Source organism: Mastigoproctus giganteus, chromosome 9, assembly GCF_048544385.1.
Source record: "Mastigoproctus giganteus isolate SK-2022 chromosome 9, ASM4854438v1, whole genome shotgun sequence".
In the NCBI taxonomy this organism is placed as follows: Eukaryota; Metazoa; Arthropoda; class Arachnida; order Uropygi; family Thelyphonidae; genus Mastigoproctus; species Mastigoproctus giganteus.
This window is the reverse complement of record NC_143583.1, coordinates 157,921,587-157,945,404: the sequence shown is the minus strand read 5'-3', so window position 1 is coordinate 157,945,404 and position 23,818 is coordinate 157,921,587. Positions and strand designations below refer to the sequence as shown.

Genomic DNA, 23,818 nt, shown 5'->3' with positions numbered 1-23,818 from the left:
TTTGAAAACCACATTACATACAGATATATTTAATTGTAAATTGCGTTCACCTCAAATGCTCTACAGGAAATGTAACATGGCTGTTTTTTCTTCCTCCTCCCCATATCAGTATTTTCAAGTTATGAAAGGGAATCATTGACGTTTGCATACTGAGAAAAAAAAAAAAAACTAATACCACTCTGCAGTAATTACCTTATCTTTTTTCAGCTTTTTCCCCCCCTACAAAATCTTTAAACAAAAGAATACACCATATCCAACAAAATCAAGATTGTTCATGACATATCTGATGCATGAGTACAGTACATAAATCCATCACCTGGAGATATTCATCTGCCCCATCCATTAACCTTTGGTCACAGACCTGAAAATAATATACAATACATGTAAATAAATAAATAAAAAATTTAATAAACATAAATAGCTAATATAGATTGAATGAATGATAGACAATATTAAGTTTGGGTTTTGGGGGGGGAACCCATGGTGTCCTATCGATGATCTATCGAACTTTTGCAAGTAGAGATAGGGGCGTGATAATCCCATTATATAACGCTTATGTTAGACCACACTTGGAATACTGTGTTCAAGTATGGAGACCGCACCTAAAGAAAGACATCGAGCTTCTTGAAAGGGTGCAAAGAAGGGTAACTCGCCTGGTGAGATCAGCAAAAGGGCGTCCTTATGAAGAAAGACTTCGAATATATGGGTTGCAGAGTTTGGAAACTAGACACCTTAGAGGAGATTTGATTGAGGTGTTTAAGGCTCTGAGAGGCATCAGTAAAATGAATGAGGACAAAATTTTCAAGATTATAAATGATGCTAGAACAAAGGGACATAAATTCAAGTTACGGGGGGAAATGCTTAGATTGGACTGCAGGAAGTTTTATTTTAGCCAGCGAGTTATAAATTACTGGAATAAGTTGCCTTCGTGGGTGGTAGAGGCCGACAGTTTGGGGAAATTCAAAGGTCATCTGGATAGTACTTTCGGGTAAGGGAAGCGCATAGGATGATAGGTTTAATTTCCTTTTTATTTATTTTTTTATTTTATTTATTTTTTATTTATTAATTATTATTATTTAGTTATTTATTTTATTTATTTATTTATTTTTTGTTTTTATCATTGTTTTGTTCGGATTTTTTTTTGGCTAGTGCAGCATAAGCCATAGGCTTTCTTGCACCATGCGGCCATTACTAATACTATACAGGGTGTCTCAAAAATATTGGTACAAACGTTTAGGGGAGGTAGGTAACTGATGATGCCGCTGTTAATAAGTTCCCGAGAGGGAAAATTTCTGGTTTACTAATTCAAGCAGTACTTGCCGCACGAAGAGCATGCATTGATATACGAACTGTGAGCTGGCAGACATGCACCTAGTGTATGGATTAGCAGAGGGCAATGGACGAGCCGCTCAACAAATTTATGGGGAACGCTTCCCAGACAGATATATACCAAACCACCATTTGTTTTCACGTGTGCATCAAAATTTGTGCGATTATGGGTCATTTAGAGGTAACAGGAGAAGTGCTGGCAGACCACGTTCAACGCGAACTCCCGCCATGGAAGAAAGTGTGTTGAATGCCGTGCAGAATAATCCTACTACCAGCACACGTGCTGTTGCCTCTGCCTTAGGAGTGTCTCGTTGCAGTGTACAGTGTGTCTGGCACGACGATTCCTTACACCCCTTTCATCTCCAAAGGGTTCAATTACTGCTCCCCCAAGATCATCCTGCACGTGTGGCTTTTGCGCAGTGGTTTCTCCAAGAAAGTGTTCAAGACTTTAATTTTCCAGCCTATGTTTTGTTCGTGGATGAGGCTTTATTCACTCGGGAAGGCTTATTCAATCAGCACAATGCTCATGTGTGGGCTCACGACAACCCACACAGTGTGCACCCCCATGTGGCACAACATCGCTTCGCAATAAATGTGTCGGCAGGTATGGTCGGTGACTGCTTAGCCGGCCCATACCTGTTACCATCCCGCATGAACTCCGCTAAACATCGGATCTTTCTTGAACAAGTTCTACCAGGGTTACTTGATGATGATGTTCCAGCAAACATGAGATGCAACATTTAGTTTCAACATGACGGGGCGTCTGCCCATTACGGAAGGTGTGTTCATGACCATTTGAACAGGAGTTTTGGGCATCGATGGATTGGCCGTGAACCCATTGCCTGGCCCCCAAGCTCACCTGATTTATCGAACCTTGATTTCTTTCTGTGGGGTGCCCTCAAATCTATCGTGTATGAATCGCCTGTGGAGACGGAAATGGATCTTGTGGCGAGACACTCGTCTGCGCTGCTGCTACTGTCAAACAAACTCCAGGTGTGTTCGACATGTCCGCCAATCCATGCTGCGTTGGTGTCACGCATGCATCGCGTCTCATGGTGGAATCTTCGAGCATCTGTAGTAACATCATGAAATGCATCCATCTCATACTCCATTGTTCATATTATGTCAAATAAACGTCTGCCACTAATTACTGTCTTATGTCATTTCTGCTTCTTGAGCCTCTGCTACTACTTTCCCGTGATGTTTCCGGTTATGGTTCCTATGCGATTCACATTCCTTTAGATGTTACCTACCTCCCCTAAACGCTGTATAAGATGCCGATTTCCTGGAAAAGATGTGATGCAGCTTGGTTCGGTCTTAAATTCCACAACTCAGCTAGAAATAGCAAGCAGTACGATGGCATAAACAACAGCAATCTTCTGATTTACAAACAACCATGCATTCCTGAGTACAGTAAACCCCCCACTATTTGCGGGGGTTACGTTCCTGAGAAATGTCACGAATACCGAAAACGTGAATACTGAGTTATGGCTCCCATAGTAATAAAGGAATTCCGTTCCAAAGTATGAAATAGTCTGTCCTCATATAGCACGATAGTTGTGTTCCTAGAAACCCTCGTGCAATGCAAAATCATGCAATATTAACAACAGGCCCTATGGGAAAAGTGGGGTTAGGTGCCGATAACCCAAGATTGAACACACATTTGGAACCAAAACATTACCAAACACAATAAATAATCGGGTAATTTTAATCGTTATAAAATATGTAATAAAAATATAATAAATAATAAATAATAAATATTTTTTATTATTTATTATATTATAATAAAGTATTTTCAGTATTTTTTTATACTAAGAAAGTATTTTTACGAATAAAATACGTATTTTATTCGTAAAAAATTTATTATATTAATAAATACGTAATAAAAAATATAATAAACTTATTATATTTTTATTACGTAATAAAATACTTAAGTATTTTATAATACGTAAGTATAAATTATAATACGTAAGTCGTAATAAAATGCTTACGTATTTTATTACGACTATTACATAATAAAATATTGCTAATGCTTTTGCTTCTATCGTAAGCAAACTTGTTTTTTGTTTGATTTTCTATCCAAACAGATGACAGCCATTCCATCTCTTCCAATCCTTTGTGCCTTAATCTAATGGATTTTAATTACACTTTGAGTTGTTCTTGCTATCAAAGTTGTTTTTATTTTCTCCGCATTCTTTGTAATTCTCGGCGTTGCCTCATTTAGGTCTATAGCACGTGCAATATCACATGGTCTTTCATTTCGCTCAAAGCGTTTCACAATTTCACATTTTTTTCTCTATCGACAGAGGCGGACTGGCCATAAGCCTTACCCGGGAAATCCTGGTAGGCCGGCGGCCGGTGTGATTTTGGCCATAAACCGTAGTATGAGGCCACTATAAATTTTCCTGGGTAAGAATTTTTGACCCAGTCCGCCTCTGTTTATCGATATTGCTTTTTTTTTCTCTCTCTCTCTGAATCTGCAGTGTCTTCGCCAGGACGCTTCCTTTTCACACCTTTTAAGTATTTCACTAATTTTTAGGGAATAAAGCGCAATTACAAAACGAGGAGGCACGCTTAATACACATTAACAAAGCTGCGCGCATGTAGCAACTGAATAAACAACACAGTAAAGGCCGAGATACACTATTAACACCCCACATTTTACTAAAGCACATTTCTGGGGGTTACTACCATAAAACAATAAAAACAATTTCCAGCTTCGTTTCTGATAGTGGAATCTGTTATAAACTGGTAGTAAACTCCATCTAATCGCATTGCACTCCATCTAATTGCATTCGATAGCTGGAATTGTGTTGGTTTTTACGTTATTATGGTGAAATGTGTTTCCCCTTCACTGATATAAAACACATAAATACATTTTCAGAATCTTCTTCCTTCCTATCGTGTTGCGTTTGGTTGGGGTGATTCCGTGTTCGACTGCCATTTCTTGTAAACACAAAGGCGAATCGTGCATAAGCCAATTCGGTTCGTGCTATATAAGATAACGTTCCCCTATTTATAAATCGTGTATGATCGAATTCGTGTAATGTAAACATGTGTTATACGAGGATCGACTGTATATAAGAAAAACTAGTCTAAAATTTTGTCTATGTATGTATTATATGTAGCTTCATAATATGACTGTACATAGACAGCACATAGTGAAATGCAAGCATATGGCATCGAAATGAAAATAAGAAACAATTTAATATTAAATGTAATATTTATTAGAAATTTCAAACAAATCTTTCAAACCAGCGCCTTTGCTAGCAAAAAAACTTATCCCGCCAGTGCTATCATCAGTTTCGCTGAAGTGTTGATAAAGGAGTTTTACCTTTTTACGAATGATGAGTAAACTTAACGGAATTATATTTTGAGTTCGGTCTTCTATCCACAGATTTAAAGCTTTTTCCATTTTTTTCTAATTTAACATCACGAGTTACAGAGGAAATTTTTTAAGCAATTAGCTCGTTTTCACGGACACTACGGCGGATTTTTTCTTCCGATTTTTTGATTGATCATACCGTTGACTCTTTAATTTTATAATGTTTTGCCACTGAAGAGACACTTTCACCATTAGAAATTTTGTCTAATAACTCAATTTTATTCGCTAATGTCATCACCTTCTTTGATATTTTCACATTTCCCTTGTTATTCGTAGCCATATTTTTGTACAGGTAAAAAAGAACTTGTCCACAATAAAGGCACTTTATTCCGTTAACACACTCGAAAAAGTCTGTTTTACACTGCAAAACGGTAGATTTATCACTTTTGTAAGCATATCAATTTATAAATTTATTCAATTTATAAGCATATAAATTAAAAGCCAACGACCAAACCTTCCATGACAAGCGCATAACACATACTGAACAAGGATTAGCGAGAAACATCCACGCTCGCGATTTTGTCACCCCTCTCCCCCCACCCACTGAATGTTGTTTTGACCGGGAAAGATAATTTTAGCCATGCCCATGTTTTTATATGGTGGAAAATATTCACGGCGCTTTAAAATTCACATTTTTTAGGTTTCATTTTATATTAAATCAGCGATCGCGAATACGCGATACCGCAAATACAGATACTGCGAATAGCAGGGGTTTACTGTAGTTTATAAACCAAAACTTCATAAATCAGAACAATTATAAGGTCACACACACACACCACCTTTGTAATAGTAATCAATTTTTAATCATTTTATGTAGAGCACACAGTAAATATCACAGCAAAAAACATTGCTTAACGGTATTATGTCATGGGACCATAGATAAGGCAACGACCTAGCTTAGGATAAATGGAAATTTTTGATGCCAAAGTTGCTAGATTTAAGAGTTTGTATTGTAAATTATTTATTTACTTTAAATTCGTCTTTCTGAAATGTCCTAATCATACTAATGCTGTACACTACAACAAATACCTAGAAAAGCATGGGTTTGTAAAAGGGAAGTCTTGTCTGACCAATTTGATTGTGCCTACGACGTGCACAAAAGAACTGGATGCAAAAAATGATTTTGATATCATATATTTGGATTTCAGGAAAGCTTTGATAATGTTGTACATGGAAGACTGCTGTACAAATTGGAGCGGTATAGCATTGAGGGCAAGTTACTGCAACGGATAAAGGGATGGTTGAGTGGGAGACGGCAGGGGTGGTAATAAATGGACACGCACTATGTGGACTAATGTTATTAGCAGAGTCCCCCAGGGTTCTGTGCTGGGCCTAGTGTTGTTTTGTGTATTTATCAATGATATCGATGAAGGTGTATCAGGCTTAATGTCCAAGTTTGCAGACGATACAAAGGTTGGCAGGGTTGTTAATGACAGTAAAGACTATGCTACTGCAACAGGATCTAGAAAAGTTAGGCAGGTGGGCTAAGTGGCAACTGAAGTTTAACATTGACAAATGCAAGTACTCCATATGGGTAGCAGTAACCCAAGAGAAATGTACCAACTGTGTGGTATTATACTCAGGGAGGTGGGGAATGAAAAAGACCTGGGGGTAATTGTGCAATCAGATATGAAGTTCTCTGAGCAGTGCAGACAGGCTGCCAGAGCAGGTCATAAAGTTCTGTCAATGATATATAGTAATTTTGCTAACAGAGACAAGGAGATGATTATCCCTTTGTATAAAGCAATGGTCAGGCCACACCTTGAGTACTGTATATAGGTCTGCAAGCCTCATTTTAGGAAGGATGTAGAGCTACTAGAATGAGTACAGAGAAGGGCAACAAGATTGGTGAGGGGAACAAAGGGGTGCGCTTATGATGAAAGACTTAAGTTCTCCAAGTTGCAGCATCTGGAGACTAGGCACCTGCGAGGTGATCTGAAAGGAAGCATCCTAGTGAAGACACTACAGATTCAGAGAGAAAAAGAAAAGCAATATCGATAGACAGAGGTGGACTGGGTCAATAATTCTTACCTGGGAAAATTTGTAGTGCCTCATACTAGCATTTATGGCCAAAATCACTAAGGCCTTGAATGGTTTGAGCAGGCTGAATGCTGATGGGAGACTTCTGTTTGCTCAGATTAAGAACCTGAGGGGGCATAGTTTCAAATTGAGGACAGACAGTTGTAGAATAGATGTGCGGAAGTTTGCCTTTAGCCAGCGGGTAGTTGACTGCTGGAACAGACTTCCATCTGTTGTTGTGGAAGTTGATAGCTTAAATAAAGTTAAGGCTGAACTAGACAATTTGGAATGACCAGATGGGTGAAATGGGAAGGTTTTTTTTTTTTTTTTTTTTTTTGGCTGATGCTGTATAAGCTTGCTTTCTTGCATCATATGCCTCTAGTAATGCTAATACTAAAAAGCATGTTCTTTGTTTTATTAACCTGATGGCAGTGCATCCCCAATTTTCAATAAAAAATATTTTAAAAAATGCTGCTTTTTCCTGCTTTATTTAAAAAAATGTTTGAAACAAAATATAAATAAATCCATTAGTCTTTTCCATTTCCACTTTAAAAGATTGTTAAACACAAAATTATGAACAACAGAATACATCATGATGGGAAGAGATGGATCTGAATAAGACAAGACTGAATCAAACTGAGAGCCAAAATTTCTCATGAAGCAGACAAAAAACATGCTAGATACAGCTATACATTATATTGAATAGCCTGATCAACGATCAGTGATACAAAGTTTATAAAAAAAAGTGGAGAAACTATGTTGCAAGACATCACATTTCATTATCTGAACAGATGAAAATTACTGTGATTTTATGCAAATGAATGCACATATATATGTTTTAATATGTATGGATATACATATTAATGTTGGCTAGTTAAACAACTTTTCGGTTAACCAACAAACAACCGGTTATAAACACATCAGATAAGAGTGCTTCTATTGTATTAGTTACTTCCACTTTCATATTTATTTCAAAATTTATTTTTCAAATTTGGTGCATTGCAAAGCACACTAAACTTGAAAATTGTGCATGTTGTTTCTACCCAGAGAGTAGATCAACCTTGAGTGAATATTTCATTTTGTGTTCTCATCTTTATTATGCAAAACAACTATAAAAATTTTTTTTCAAAAACAGTTTATGCAAAATTTTAGATGTTTATGGAACTAGAAGAACAGGAAAACTAAGTATCCTTGAATTGGTACATCTGTGGTGCCCCAGACAGATTCTCTGTGTAATTACTTTGTGAAAATAAGGCAAAAATCACTCTGGAAACTACTGCAGTAAATATCTGTCTATATTTAAGAAGACAAAAAAATTTCAGATTAAAACTGTTAATTAATGATTAAAATCACTAAGTTTAATGCACAAATTTTATTTTGGAGAAACATGTTAGGTACCTTGTCACCACTGCCAAGTTAAAATTAATCCTCTAAATACCAAGTGTGGTTAGGACTAACTCCAGTAGAAAATTTTTGCCTGCATTATTATTATTATTATTTTTTTTTTTTTTTTTTTCGTAACCATTTAGCATTAGCAGTGGCAAATCATGCAAAAAAGAAAAGGGGGGAACAAAAAAAAAGAACCTCTCATTTTACCTATTCATTCCCTCCAATAGTTTGTCTTCCTTGAATTCATTTAAACTATTAACATCCAAAACAACAGATGGAAATTTGTTCTAGCAATCAACCACATCTATTCTGCAAACACTCTTCCATCCTTTCTCAATTTGAATTTATGCCCACTCATATGCAGTCTAAGCAAGAGGAAAAATCCCATCAGCACTGAGCTTGGTCAAACCATTGTCTTAAAACACTTCAGCAGTTTATTTCCCTGAACGCTTCCCATTTAGAATTTGCCGATGGTAACAACATTAGATGGTCCCACTATATAGAATTTCAGTCAGGTTACTTCACAGGTACCTAATCTCTAGATGCTACAATGTATATAGGTCTGCAGATACCTGATATACCTGATATACAATCTGAAGAACTGAAGTCTTTCTAGGTAAGAGCATGCTTTTGTTACCCTTACAATCTCATTGCCCTTCTCTGTAACTGTTTCAGCAGATTTACATCCATCCCTAAAGTGAGGAATCCAGACCTGTAAGTAGTAGTAGTAGTGGCATGTGATGCAAGAAAGCAAATGTATGAGCTTATGCAGCATCAGCCAAAAAAAAAAAAAAAAAACCACACCATTCCCTCCAAATGCCTGTCCAGTTCCTCCTTAAATTTATTCAACCTATCAACTTCCACAACGACAGATGGAAGTTTGTTCCAGCAATTAACCACCCGCTGGCTAAAGGCAAATTTCCGCACATCTATTCTACATCTGTCCTTTCTTAATTTGAATTTATGCCCCCTTAGGTTCGTAATCTGAACAAGTGGAAGGATCCCATCAGAATTCAGCGTGCTGAACCCATTCAAGGCCTTATTATACACCTCAATCAGATCACCGTGCAGGTGCCTAGTCTCCAGCCACTGCAATTTGCAGAACTTAAGCCTCTCTTGATAAGAGGATCCCTTCATTCCCCTCACCAATCTTGTTGCCCTTCTCTGTACACGCTCAAGTAAATCTACATCCTTCCTAAAATGAGGCCTCCAGACCTGTACGCAGTACTCAAGGCGTGGCCTGACCATTGCCTTATACAGAGGGATAATCACCTCCTTTTCCCTGCTAGCAAAATTCCTATATATCATTGAAAAAACCCCATGACCTGCCCTGGCAGCCTGTCTGCATTACTCAGAAAACTTCATATCTGACTGCACAAGTACACCCAGGTCTTTTTCATTTTCTACCACCTTACGTGTAGTACCACACAGTTGGTACGTTTCTCTGGGATTACTTCTACCCATATGCAGTACTTTGCATTTGTCAAGGTTAAACTTCAGTTGCCACTTCTTAGCCCATCTGCCCAAATTATCTAGATCCTGTTGCACTAGCACACTGCCATTACTGTCATTAACAACCCTGCCAACCTTTGTATCATCTGCAAACTTCGACACTAAGCCTGATATACCTTCATCAATATCATTGATAAATATACAAAACAGTGGACCCAACACCGAACCCTGTGGGACTCCACTAATAACATTAGTCCAAGAAGAGCAGCACCCATTGATTACCACCTCTGTCTTCTCGCACTTAACCATCCTTTTATCCATTGTAGCAACTTACCCTTAAGTACCAAGATGTGGCCTGACCATTGTCTTATACAATGCGATAATCACCTCCATATCTCTGTAGCAAAATTCCTGTATATCGTTGACAAAACCCCATGAGCTGTCTTGGCATCCTGCCTACACTCTTCAAAGAACTTCATATCAGACTGCACAATGTCTTTACCCCCATGTCTTTTCATTTTCCCCTGCCCAGAATGTAGGTGGTAGATGACTTTCATCAACCGGTGAAATACCACCACTTTGCTTATTGGAGGCTTGAAGTGGTGAAACCCATGTTTAGTCTCTAGAGCAGAGTTTCCGGCATCCCCCTCCCCCCATACTTCTCCTTCAATCCATGCACAGTACTAAGTACTATAGGTTTTGATACCTTTCGTGTTTGGGGTTTTCATAAAAAATACAGTTGATACATTAACCTGAAATTACTGCTACTAATATACACTACCTTGTATTTGTCAATGTTAAACTTCAATTGCTATTTCCCATCTGTGTAATTTTTCTAAATCTTGTTGTAGCAACAGCACACCTTCATTACTATCATTAACCACTCTGCTAACCTTTGTATAATCTGCAAATTAGACAGTAAGCCTAGTATATTATCATTAATAAATACAGAAAATAACAATGGGCCCAACACAGATCCCTGGGGGGGACATGACTAATAACATTAACCAACAAAGAGCAGTGTCTGTTGATAACCACTCTCTGCATTCTCCCACTCAACCCTCCTTTTATCCATATATTAGTAATCTTACCTTAATGCCATACTAATCCAATCTACACAGCAGCCAATTTGTATGTGCGACATTATCAAAAACATTTCTGAAATACAAGTATACAATATGAAAATTATTTTTTATGTCCAGTTCCTTAGTTACTGCATCACAGTACCTAATCAAATTGTTCAGACAAGATCTCCCCTTAACAAAGCACTCTTGTCTAGATGGTCTTGCATTACTTCTTTAACCAGAAACTCCATTATTTTCCCTGTAATATAAGTTCAGCTAACAGGTCTGTAATTACTCATATCTTGATTCCCCTTTGTGAATTGGGAAATATATTCACATCTCCAGTCTACATGGACCTGCCCTGAACCCAAAGGTGCTCTCATAATTATGGTTAAGGGTTTGCTTACCTCCTTTGCTGCCTCCCTTAATATAAATGGATAGATCCCATCCACGCCATTTTTATGTTTAACTTCAAAACAATTTTTCTTCCACTTTCCTCTCAGTTATCACAAAATCATTTAACTCCCTGTTAGTTTGATAAATTTCTGGAATTCCACTCCCTAAAGAATTCCATATGCGTGAATGTAGATGCAAAATACCTACTCAGCCGGTTAGCAACACGAGAAGGATCAACTGGACAGATGTGATTCAGCCCCTTCCTTCTACTGCTAATATAAGTAAAGAAGTCTTTGCTTCTTTTCTTCGCATTCCTTGCCAGAGAGTATTCGCAATCTGCCTTGGCTTGCCTAACATCCTTTGTGGCTTGATTGCAAACTACTTTATATCTACCATAGGCTTCTGTATCACCTGATAATCTCTGTAGGCATCCCATGCAATTTTCTTCTGTGCTATGTATCTCAATTGTTCATCTGACATCCATTTAGGTCTAAGCTTTGAACTTGAACTGTATTTCTTAGTTTTTATGAAAAACCTAGTAGCTTCAATGATTATTTCCCTGAACGCTTCCCATTTAGAATTTGTCGATCGTAACAACATTAGATGGACCCACTGTACAGAATTTTAAAAATGTCTGAGACTACTGTAATCTTATTTACAAAATCAAAAAACCCTTCCTATTACCCTTGAAGGTAGTTACGTCTTTAAGTAAATCCCACATCAATACACTGTGATCATCACTGTCACCTAGTGGTTCTTTTTTCTGCAGATTCATATCAAGAGTATTGGTCGGTCTCTCTCTCTCTCTCTCTCTCTCTATCTCTCTAACATGCAATTGTATAAAACAGTTATCCAATAAACCCACAAAAATCCACAAGTGTAGTGACCAACCCACAAGCTCCAGTAAATATCTGTAAAGTTAGAGAGATATTTGTAAAGTTATACTCATTGCCCACTCTTTCTCTGTAGTTGTACAGAGAAATAGAGTGGGCAATGAGTATGTTATAGGCAGAATGACTCATCACAGTCATTCTGCCTATAACATACTCCTACTCTCATTTTTGTTCTCTCCATATTTATGTCACAACAAACTGACTCAGCACGGCACTGTCCACCAGTGTCAATTGGATGCACCCTTATATTTCATGTTTCTTAACTAGAGGCATAATCACCCCTTTGCCTCCAGTCCTCTTTGTCCTTTCTGTATACATTGTACTCCCCATATTCAAATTCTGCATCCCTTATATCTGAGTGACACCATGTCTGTGATATCCTCACAGCGTCTGCATTTAATGACTTAACCAGCACTTCAAATGACTGTAAAGAGTATAATGAAGAACTATATAGATAAACACAGTTCTGTTCCTAAGTGACTCACTCAGTAGCAGAACATTTCCTGATTTGCTGGTTGACTGTTTTGTACACCACATTTGAGAAGCAACAGCAGAAAGTAACATGCTTGAACTGATTTTCAAAAGCGATTCATCATGTTATTGTTATTTTTGGTGCAAGGGCTGCTCAGGCCATATTGCGCCTATCAGTGATGTGGAAGATACTCATGATTACTGTTATGCGAACAGTCAGAAACGATCATATAAGTTTATCTGTTTGAGAAAGGTGAAAAATTCTATGGGGTTGGCATCACCTATGAAGTGACAGAGCTTCAAAGATTCTTTAAGATTAGGAAGAAAACTGAATGAGAGTTGCCAGGCATGCGAGTACAAGGTGTATTCAACAAGAATGTGCTTCACTGTGAGTTGAGAATTGCAGTATATACACTGTGGAGGATCACTGCCTGTGAGGAGAAATAGGTGAGTAATGTGATTGTGGCCAATTCTTGCTCTGGCTAGGATTACTTCTTCCTGTGTTTTCCTGGAAGCTAGAGGCCCATAACTGTGGATACGGTTTTATTTGAAAGAGCTTATTATCTGTTTTAGTTTGTCATATAAGTGTCCACTGTTCCATTGTAGAAATGAAAACGCTTCAGTATATTAAATTTTACTTTCAAGAGTATGGGAGTGAAGGGAATGGATTTTCTTTTCACAAAGATGATTATAATGGGCTCACATTTTTTAAACTTTTTACAGTGCAGCAAATTGATGTAAAAAATGTAAATGCCAAATGAGAAGTTTTCCAAGAAGGAAAACTTCTCATTTATTGGGTTTATAAATTATCCACAGAAGCCACTAAGCATTTTATACCAATAAAGAGATCCTGTTGAGATTTCAACCAAAATGAATGTCAGATAAACTTGGTGATGAGCTTAGTGGCAGGAAATAAAAATATATGGGATGATTATAAATTTTCAGGGGATACAAAGGTCTACACTAAGTGTAATCAAATTAATCAAATTACCTGGGGGGGGGGGGTACATTAGGGAAGCTAAAAAAGATTATGAGAAGTCTTTGGCTAAGAATACAAAAAAAAAAAAAAAAAAAAGTACTAATAGGAATTTTTGCTACTTTTCTTTGCATCCTTGGCATGACTATCAATGATTTTGCACAAACTACAGATAAACTGAATAACAATGTTGCCTCTAGTTTCACACATGAAATTTTTAAATTTTTAGTCTAATACAGATTGGGAGTTAAATGATTTTATAATAATAGAAAGGGAGGTGGAAGACAAATTTCTGCAACTAAAAGTGAACAACATACTTGGGGCTGATGGAATATATTCAGTTTTATTATCTTTTAATATATATATACAAAGGGTACTAGGAAAGTTTTGCAATACAGCTTTGTTTATTTAATTTTTTCAAAGTAATTTCCTCTACATTCAATACACCTCTCCATCCTCCGAAACCAATCTTTAAACCAGTTCTGCCAAGTTTCACTAGGGAGTAAAGCACACTCGTTGTCCCAAGCCCGTAGAAGGTCCTCATCACTGGAAAACCGCCTCCCTTTTAGCTTCATTTTCACATGCGGGAACAGTGCAAAATCGCAGGGAGCAAGGTCTGGACTGTAGGGAGGGTGCTCGAGAAGTTTCAGTCCTGTCGTGGTCAAATATTCGGTGCAGGCTTTGGCGCGGTGAGCTGCAGCATTATCGTGATGGAGGTACCAGGTGTCCATTCTTGACTTTGGCAGCAGGTTCTTCATAGATCCAATGACTTTAGGCAGGCATTGTTCAGTATACCACTTAGCTGTGACTGTCTTCTGCGTGTCCAAAACGACACGTTCCACAATTCCACTCGATTTGAAAAATACAGCTATCATTTTCTTCTTTACAGATCGGGATTTTCTGACAATTACGGGTGTGTCGTCATCATCAAAGACCCAAACTTTGTTTTGAGCCTTGGTCGGCAGATCGTAATAGTACAGCCAAGTCTCGTCACCTGACACGATGTTGTTCACATACCGAGATTGTCCCTTATCAAACTTTTTTAACATCTCCCGGCACCAAGTCACACGTCGTGTCATCTGCTCTTCAGTCAGTTGATGCGGCACCCAGAGAGAACAAAGTTTCTTCACGTGCAAATGATCTTGCAGAATCAAACGAATTGCTGGTGCATTTAGGCCCAAAGTATCCTCTATCTGTTGGTAGGTCACTCGCCTGTTTTCGTCATGCATTTTCCTCATAGCAATAACGTTTTCCTCCGTAACTGACGTTCGTGACCTTCCCGGCCTCTCAGAATCCTCCAGAGTGAAATTTCCCCTTTGGAATTCTCTATACCACCTGAATATCGTTGCACGATGTGGACAATCATCATCTAGTGCAAGAGTCATTTCTTCTAAGCACGGGTTTATGGTTGAACCACGCACGAAATTATACCGCAAAACTGTCCTTATCTCATTTCGTGACCACGATGCCATCGCAAGCACTTTACACTCTCACTACTAATGAATAACTGAGCCCATCGACTTGGCGCGGCGGCTACTATGCACGTATGAACATGTCTCAACATGCAGCAACAAGCAGCTTCCTGTGATTCATGGTTGCGTCATATTGCAAAACTTTCCTAGTACCCTTTGTATATATATATTATCATTGAATCACATTAAATATTAACATAAGTTAAATTATAATAAAGTAAATAAATAAATAATTAATTAAGCATTCATTAGAGGCAGCGACATGCAATTCCTCCATATGAAGCTGAAATACATCCAATATTTTAAATTAAATAAAATAAAACATAAGCCAGTAACATGGCAAAAACTGTAGAGCGAAAATTAACATAAAAATAACCCAAATAAACAAACGAACGAAAAGAAAGAATAGACTTAAATAGTAGCCTGGAAACCCTTATATAATTTCGAATTTTAAATCCAATTAACAAAAACTGTACAAGTTTTAGGATAATGCCAATTACATTTAAATTTAGCGGTACCCCCCCGAGAGGTACCAGTTCCGAAAGACGTGAAATATCACCAAAAGAGGGTTAAAGGCACTACCAAACGATAACAAAATCAAAATAAATTAAAATAAAATAAAATAAAATAAAATAGACTGACCATTATGCCCCATATCGACAGAGGACCACGAGGCCAATAATGGTCATGGAATCGCTGCATTTCAATCGTCATACAAATCATCGCAAAGGCGGAAATATCGAAGAACCAAACCACCCTTCCATTCTCCGATAGATCGACCAATGCAGAGGATTTGCATGGCGGTGATCCTTATGCAGCGAAAAATAACTATAGAACAGACAGCACTCTAGAGCAGCACTCTATTTGCTTTTCGTTCGTTTGTTTATTTGGGTTATTTTTATGTTAATTTTCACTCTACAGTTTTTGCCATGTTACTGGCTTATGTTTTATTTTATTTAATTTAAAATATTGGATGTATTTCAGCTTCATATGGAGGAATTGCATGTCGCTGCCTCTAATGAATGCTTAATTAATTATTTATTTATTTACTTTATTATAATTTAACTTATGTTAATATTTAATATGATTCAATGATAATATATATTTCGGCTTCATATGGAGGAATTGCAAGTTGCGGCCTCTAATGAATGCTTAATTATTTATTCATTTTATTATAATTTAACTTTTGTCAACATTTAATATAATTCAATAGTAATGGGTCGATATGCTAATTTAGCAACGCTTGTGTCGCCATCTACTTTCCTTTTTTTTTTTTTTTTCTCTATATAAGCTGAATCAGCTTACAGTATGTCAGTGGTGTGGCTCTGCTCTAGAGTGCTGTCTGTTCTATAGTTATTTTTCGCTGCATAAGGACCACCGCCATGCAAATCCTCTGCATTGGTCGATCTATCGGAGAATGGAAGGGTGGTTTGGTTCTTCGATATTTCCGCCTTTGCGATGATTTGTATGACGATTGAAATGCAGCGATTCCATGACCATTATTGGCCTCGTGGTCCTCTGTCGATATGGGGCATAATGGTCAGTCTATTTCATTTTATTTTATTTTAATTTATTTTGATTTTGTTATCGTTTGGTAGTGCCTTTAACCCTCTTTTGGTGATATTTCACGTCTTTCGGAACTGGTACCCCTTGGGGGGGTACCGCTAAATTTAAATGTAATTGGCATTATCCTAAAACTTGTACAGTTTTTGTTAATTGGATGTAAAATTCGAAATTATATAAGGGTTTCCAGGCTACTATTTAAGTCTATTCTTTCTTTTCGTTCGTTTGTTTATTTGGGTTATTTTTATGTTAATTTTCGCTCTACAGTTTTTGCCATGTTACTGGCTTATGTTTTATTTTATTTAATTTAAAATATTGGATATATATATATACATACAGTAATACCCTGACTTACGCTACCCCGACTTACCCGAACTCAGAGTTACGCGGTTCTTGATTTTTTCGTTTGGCAACACTGTCGCCCACTATCTTCAAGGTAATTTTTCATGTTATCGATATACGGTGCAACGGCGGAGAGTGAGAGCGAAAGATGAGCAAAATTCAACTTTGCTGCGCATGAGCTGCACACATATACAAGAGTTTGTATTCCAACTTCATATTTATATATGTGTGTTCGAATTCGTGCTCAACTTTTGTCGGAAATTACATCGTTTTCACGAGAGAAATGGATCGTGTCGGTCGAGCCGTATACAGTCAGTCCTCGTATAACACGTGTTTACACTACACGAATTTGATCATACACTATTTATAAATACGGTAACGATATCTTATAATATAACATGAACCGAATTGGCTTATGCACGATTCGCCTTTGTGTTTACAAGAAATGGCAGTCGAATGCAGAATCACCCCAACCGAACGCAACACGATAGGAATGAAGAGAAGACTCTGAAAATGTATTTATGTTTTTATATCAGTGAAGAGGAAACACATTTCACCATAATAACGTAAAAACCAACGTAATTCCAGCTATCGGTATGCAATTAGATCGAGTTTACTACCAGTTTATAACAGATTCCACTAACAGAAACGAAACTGGAAATTGTTTTTATTGTTTTATGGTAGTAACCCCTAGAAATGTGAGGTGTTAATAGTGTATCTCAGCCTTTATGGTGTTGTTTATTCAGTTGCTACATGCGCGCAGCTTTGTTTATGCGTATCAAGCGTGCCTCCTCGTTTTGTAATTGTGCTTTATTCCCTAAAAATGAGTAAAATACTTAAAAGGTGTGAAAAGGAAGCATCCTGGTGAAGACACTGCAGATTCAGAAAGAAAAAGAAAAGCAATTATCGATAAACAGAGGCGGACTGGGTCAAAAATTCTTACCCGGGAAAATTTATAGTGGCCTCATACTATGGTTTATGGCCAAAATCACACCGGCCCACCAGGGTTTCCCCGGTAAGGCTTATGGCCAGCCCGCCTCTGTTGATAGAGAAAAAATATGGAATTGTGAAACGCTTTGAGCGAAATGAAAGACCATGTGATATTGCACATGCTACAGGCCTAAATGAGGCAACGCCGAAAAGCATATGACAGGTCTCAGCTCAATTGAAAAGGGCTTAAAAATTTTAGAAAACAGACTCCAACGAAGAATGCGTTATAGCTACAAAGCAAGGAATAAAAAAATTATTAGCTTGCTACGAAGAAATTCTGCGTGAAAAAAAGAAGGCACTGTGTCGTCAGACGAATTTGTTAGATTTTATGAAGCCATCGACATTGAAATAACTTTTTTACGTAAGTCATTTATTTTTTTAATACATATTTTGTATTAATATGTATAAAGAACTGCAATTTTATTAATATTTTTCTTCTAAACTAGTGTTTTTGTTAGTCCTTGGTCCCAATTAAACAAAATTTATATGTATTTATATGCAAAGTTGTACCCCGACTTACGCGAATTCGACTTAAGCGATTTTCGTCGGACCCACCTATCGCGTAACTTCGAGGTATTACTGTATATATATATAAAGTGGTTAAACCTTTAACCACAGTAATGAGCAGCTCCTTGAATTCCAAAGTTCCTACAGACTAGAGATGTGTAAATGTATCTCCTATTTCAAAGAGTGGTTCAAAGGGTAAAGTGCATAACTACTGATGTGTAAGTTTTACATCAGTGTCAGGGAAGATAATGGAGTTGGCAGTTAAAGAAGCAATGCAAGAATCACAGAATGAATTTATTAATTTATTAAAAGGAGATCATGCCTAACCAATGTGATTAGTTACTATGAAATCATCAGAAAAGAAATGGATGCAAAGAACAATTTTAACATCATATACTTATATTTCAGTAAAGCTTTTTATACTGTACCACACGCCATATACTTATATATCAGTAAAGCTTTTTATACTGTACCACACGCACGACTGTTATATAAAATGGAGAAATGTGACATTTAGGGCAAGTTACTACTATGGATAAATGGATATCCACTACTTTTCACAGATTAATGTGATGAGTGGGATGCCACAGGGAGTTTGGTCCCTTACTGTTCTTAGGTGCATTAGCAAATAAGTGAAGCACCTATTGTCTTTACCACGCCCATCCATCTGGATATAATAACGACTCCTAGTGGATGGATTTTCATAACTAACTTGTTAATATTTTATTAATGATACTGATGTGGGTATTTCAAGTTTGATGTCCAAGTTTGCCGATGATATAAAGATTGGCACAGCATTTAAAGACAGTAATCAGGGCATGTTACGTCAAGAATATCTAGATAAACTAACCAGATGAATGGAAAAGTGTTAACTGAGGTTTAATGTTGATAACTGCAATTTATCAATATAAATGCAATGCACAATATACTGCATTTGGATAGCAGTAATTCCAGAATAACACATACCATTTGAATAGTACCAAAACTAACGGTAGTTGATAAAGAAAAAGACGTAGGGGTAACTGCACAGGCCAACATGAAATTCTTTGAGCAGTACAAATAGGGCACTAGAACAGCTCCTCATGGAGATTCTGTCAATGATATACAGAATTTAGCCAGAGGGCCAAAGTAATGATTATCCCATTGTATAAGGCAATGGTTAGGCCATATCTGGAATACTATATACTGATTTGGCAATCTCATTTTAGGAAGGCTGATTGATTTGGGTTTTATTGGCATATTAGTAACTAAGGCTATGCGCACCAAAACCATTATTTTAGGAAGGACATAAGTCTGTTGGAAAGGATGCAGAAGCAACAAGACTAGTCAGGTGCCCAAAAGGATATTCCTACCATGAAAGACTGGACTCTATAAATTGTCATCTCTGGAAACTAGGCATCTATGATGTAGCTTAATCGAAGCATATAAGCTTTTAAAAGGTTAAGTAAACTAAATACTGATGGCATCTTTACCCTTTCTCAAATAACACACATACACAAAAAAAACATTTAATGGAAGTGGTAGTTTAAATAAATTTGAAAGTTTGGTTAAATTATTGGCAAAAATGGGCAAATGAAGTGGGCTTTTTTTTTTTTTTTTGTTGGTGATATATAAGCTTTGCTTCTTTGTATCATGTTGCTAATACTAAATCAACATTTCTCATTTTCAAACATTAGCATAACAATTAAAAGGAATAAGCAAATGCTATAATCAAGACAACATAGTGGAACATGGCCAGCCTTTCTGCACATGTGAGGAAAACCTGCACGGACCTATTGGCTTGCATGAACTGATTTGGGTTATTTAAACCAAAAGTTTGTGATTCAGAATTCTTTTCCTTGAACATTTCATTAATCTTTCTTTATTCAAAATATCTTTTGGATCATGGAACTGAATTTGGATACAAACCATTGACACTTACTAGTGACCGCTTATTTGCTGAAATTCTTTTTATGGCAAGTAATACAAGATTATTATTTAGGAGAATTAAGCTTGAGCAAATTATTCCCCATCCCCACCACCAATACTTACACCTCACAATAAAGAATAATCTGGTAACAGAAATTCAAACAACTGTGGAGTCTTCAACAGGAAAATTGAATACACTGCACTGTTAACATCAAAATTACAGAGATGATTTCCAGTCAGTGGAAGGTCAATGATATGTAAATGGAAAATAGTACATTAAAGGCAAACCTTCCCCCTCTAGGTAGAGTCCTGCATGGGTCCACTCTATTAACATCTACAAGTGGAACTATACTTGAATTCAAACCACATTATTTGTACTGCAATCCAATAAAAAAAACAAGCAAATTGAGGGAAAAAAGGTATGAAACATATTCATAATATAATTAATTTTATTACAAATTTTTTGGTAAGTTGCTTGCAGAAACAGGACATCAGCTGTTTCTGGGTTTAGGTGTACTTGTTTCTTGGATTAGAAATCCATATGTAGAAAACTCTTTCACTTGTCACACTGCTGACAGGCATAGCAAGATTTAAATTCTTGGCAAGAACCAAACAAAACTGTACAATATATGCAGATTACTTAATTGGGCAAAACTACAATTGCTGTTTACAACTGTGTGTGTGTGTGTGTGTGTGTGTGTGTGTATGCGTGCGTGGGAGGTTGCATCCCATACCCAATTTCTAGCCCGCATTTCAAACTAAATACTTCATTATTTTTCTTTTTTAATTATATACTCTACTGTTTTATATCTTCATATAACTTGCATGTTTATATCCATGGACTTGGGCATCATGGCCCAATTTGCCTATGAGCCATAAAAATTCAAATCAAATGAAATCTTTGTTTTCATAATTTATGTGTTTATTATCTCAAAAGGGGCTGAATATAAATATACGAGGTGCTAACCAAAAATTCCCAAAATGTATTTATAAAATAAATAAACTCACCCTAGGTCTTATTTGCCACCGTCACCTTCGAAGTAGTTCCCTTGAGAGCATAAGCACAGATCCCAGCACTTCTCCCATGATTTGAATGCGCCCTGAAAGTCCTTCTTCATCATAGTGTTCAGCACTGTCTGCGATTCGGTTTGGATATCCTCTATGCTGTTAAATCTTTGCCCCTTCAGCTTGATTTTCATTCACGATGAAGGACCCAGTTCTTCGTGCACCACTTCTCTGGACATTTCCTCCTGATGGATTCCCTTAACTGCCTCAGGACATCGCAGTAGAACTCTGCTTTGTTGTCTGGCTAGGAGGGATGAATTCCTTATGGATAATCCCATCAATGTCCAAAAAACAGATCAGCATGGACCTCACATTACTCCTCACTTGTCGGGCTTTCTTCAGTTGGGGTGAAGATGGGCTCTTCCACTGGGATGATTGTTGCTTGGTTTCTGGGTCATACCCATATACCCGACTCTCATCACCAGTGATGACCGTAGAAAGGAAGTTTTGATCACTCCTGTCTGTACTTGAAGATCTCTGCTGTTCCATACGATGCTGCTTTTGGTCTTCACTCAGTAACCTTGTGATGAACTTGGCCGCAATCCTGCTCATGTTCAACTCGTCTGACAAAATCTGCTGACACTTGCCATGCAATAGTCCTACAATGCCACAAATGTCGTGGATGGTCCACCTATGGTCTTCATGGATCGCCACTCAAACTTTTGCAACATTTTCTGGGGTGGTGCTTGATGATGGATGCTCAGAGCGATCACAGTCATCAACCGACATCTGACCATTTTTAAAACGGTTAAACCAGTAATAGGTCTGCATCTGGTCAAAAGAATTGTCACCAAAAGCTTGTTTCAACTTCTTATGGGTTTCTGCTGCTGTATCGTTAAGAAGAAAACAAAATTTGATGAAAGCACATTGTTCTCTTACATCAGCCATCGCAACAATCACAAACTACGTGAAACACTGCCAAAGAACTGCACATAAATATTCAATAACTCTATCCAGCCTGATGCCACGTGGCACACTGATTCACAAAGAATGCATGCAATGTTACCTAGTGCCACAAGTCTGTACTAGACATAGTTCACGTGCATCATTCAAATTTCGGGGAACTTTTGGGTAGCACCTTATACAAATAATTTTAATAAACAGTAAAAATAAATAAAAATGCATTTTTGAAATTTGTGTGTATAACTATAAGCTGCTAAAATTATGCAGCAATTTTGAATTTCCCAAGAGGAATGAAGTCATAAAAAGTGGTTACAGTTCTTTTAAGCAGCAATTTTTTTGGGAAACTTAATGATGTTCTTTCAGTGTTATACATTAAAAATTTCATTATTAGTGTATTTTGTTTCTAATCTGCAGCACTGAATATAAATTTCATACTTAGAAGGGCAATATGGCCAAGACATAAAATGCACTATATAACAACTGTTACATCATCATAATCTGAGATAACTCAGAAATAGAAAAAGGACACCATATTTCCACCCCCCCATCTGGTAATATGATATTGAGTGGGAGGACTAAAAATAGTTTTAAAATCTATAAAACTAATCAGGCCATTCAGGTGATTGTGTGTAATTCAAATTACACAATTTTGATAATTTACAATTTGATTTACACATCTGATAATTTAGCAAATAATGCTAATAATAATAATAATAATAATAAAAAAAAAAACCTAATAAAAGCAGTTAGTTTATGAGTATATTTCTCGGTTATTGTATTATATTATTTACACTCAAAAAAGGAAGTGCTTATCCCATTCTTCAAGGCAATTGTTAGGCTGCATCTGATACTCCATACAGGTCTGGAGCTCTCATTTTGGGAAGGATGTAGATCTGCAGGAAGAGGGTGCAGAGAAGGGCAAGGAGATTGGTAAAGAAATCAAAAAGGTTTCAGTCCTGCAAATTGCTGCATCTGGAGACCAGGTAAATGCATGATCTTATTGAGGTGTTTAAAGCTTTGAATGGATTCAGTAAACTCAATGCCAATGGCATTCTTCCTCTTGCCACACGTACTGGGACATAAATTCAAACTGAGGAAGGATGTTGCGACCTACATGTGTAGAAGTTTGCCATGAACCAGTGGTTGGTTGATTAGTGGAAAAAATTTCCATCTGTTGTTGTAAAAGTGGGTAGTTTGAATAAATTCAAACTACCCACTTTTACAACAACAAAGTTAGTTTATTTATCTAGTAATTTATCTAGTTCTTCTTTGTTGTAAAACAAAGAAGAACTAGATAAATTACTGGAGAGGAATGGACAGGCGATGTGGGAAGTTTTTTTTTTTTTTTTTTTTTTTTTTTTGACTGATGCTTTATAAGCTTGCTTTCTTGCATCATTTGCCATTATTAATACTAATACAAAATGCCTTAGAAATACCGTATTTCCCCATGTATAAGATGCATCTTAATTTTGTGACCCGAAATTTGAAAAAAAAATAAAAAATGTATTACATAAAGTTATTTAACTTAAGTTTTATTCATCATAAAATTCATACAACTCCTCATAACTTGAATTCAGCACTGTACGAAAATCTTTTCTGAGCCATTTCTGGGCAGAACATGGCAAAACGTAACCTAATATACCGGTAACAAGTGCGAAACAATGAGCGCAAAGACAACAAGTGCAAAAAAGCGG

At 37.0% G+C, this 23,818-nt stretch overlaps 1 protein-coding gene across 3 annotated transcripts in view; it reads right to left on the bottom strand.

Annotated features, from left to right (window-relative positions):
• Positions 1-194: 194 nt before the first annotated feature.
• Positions 195-23,818, bottom strand: part of LOC150080840 (replication factor C subunit 4) — a 190,867-nt gene continuing 167,243 nt past the window's right edge. For all 3 annotated transcript variants that reach the window (XM_090382140.1, XM_090382141.1, XM_090382142.1), the window contains exon 12: positions 195-361. In XM_090382140.1, the coding sequence (XP_090238266.1) occupies positions 263-361 (99 nt within the window). In that variant the 3' untranslated portion in view covers positions 195-262. The remainder of the gene's footprint in view (positions 362-23,818) is intronic.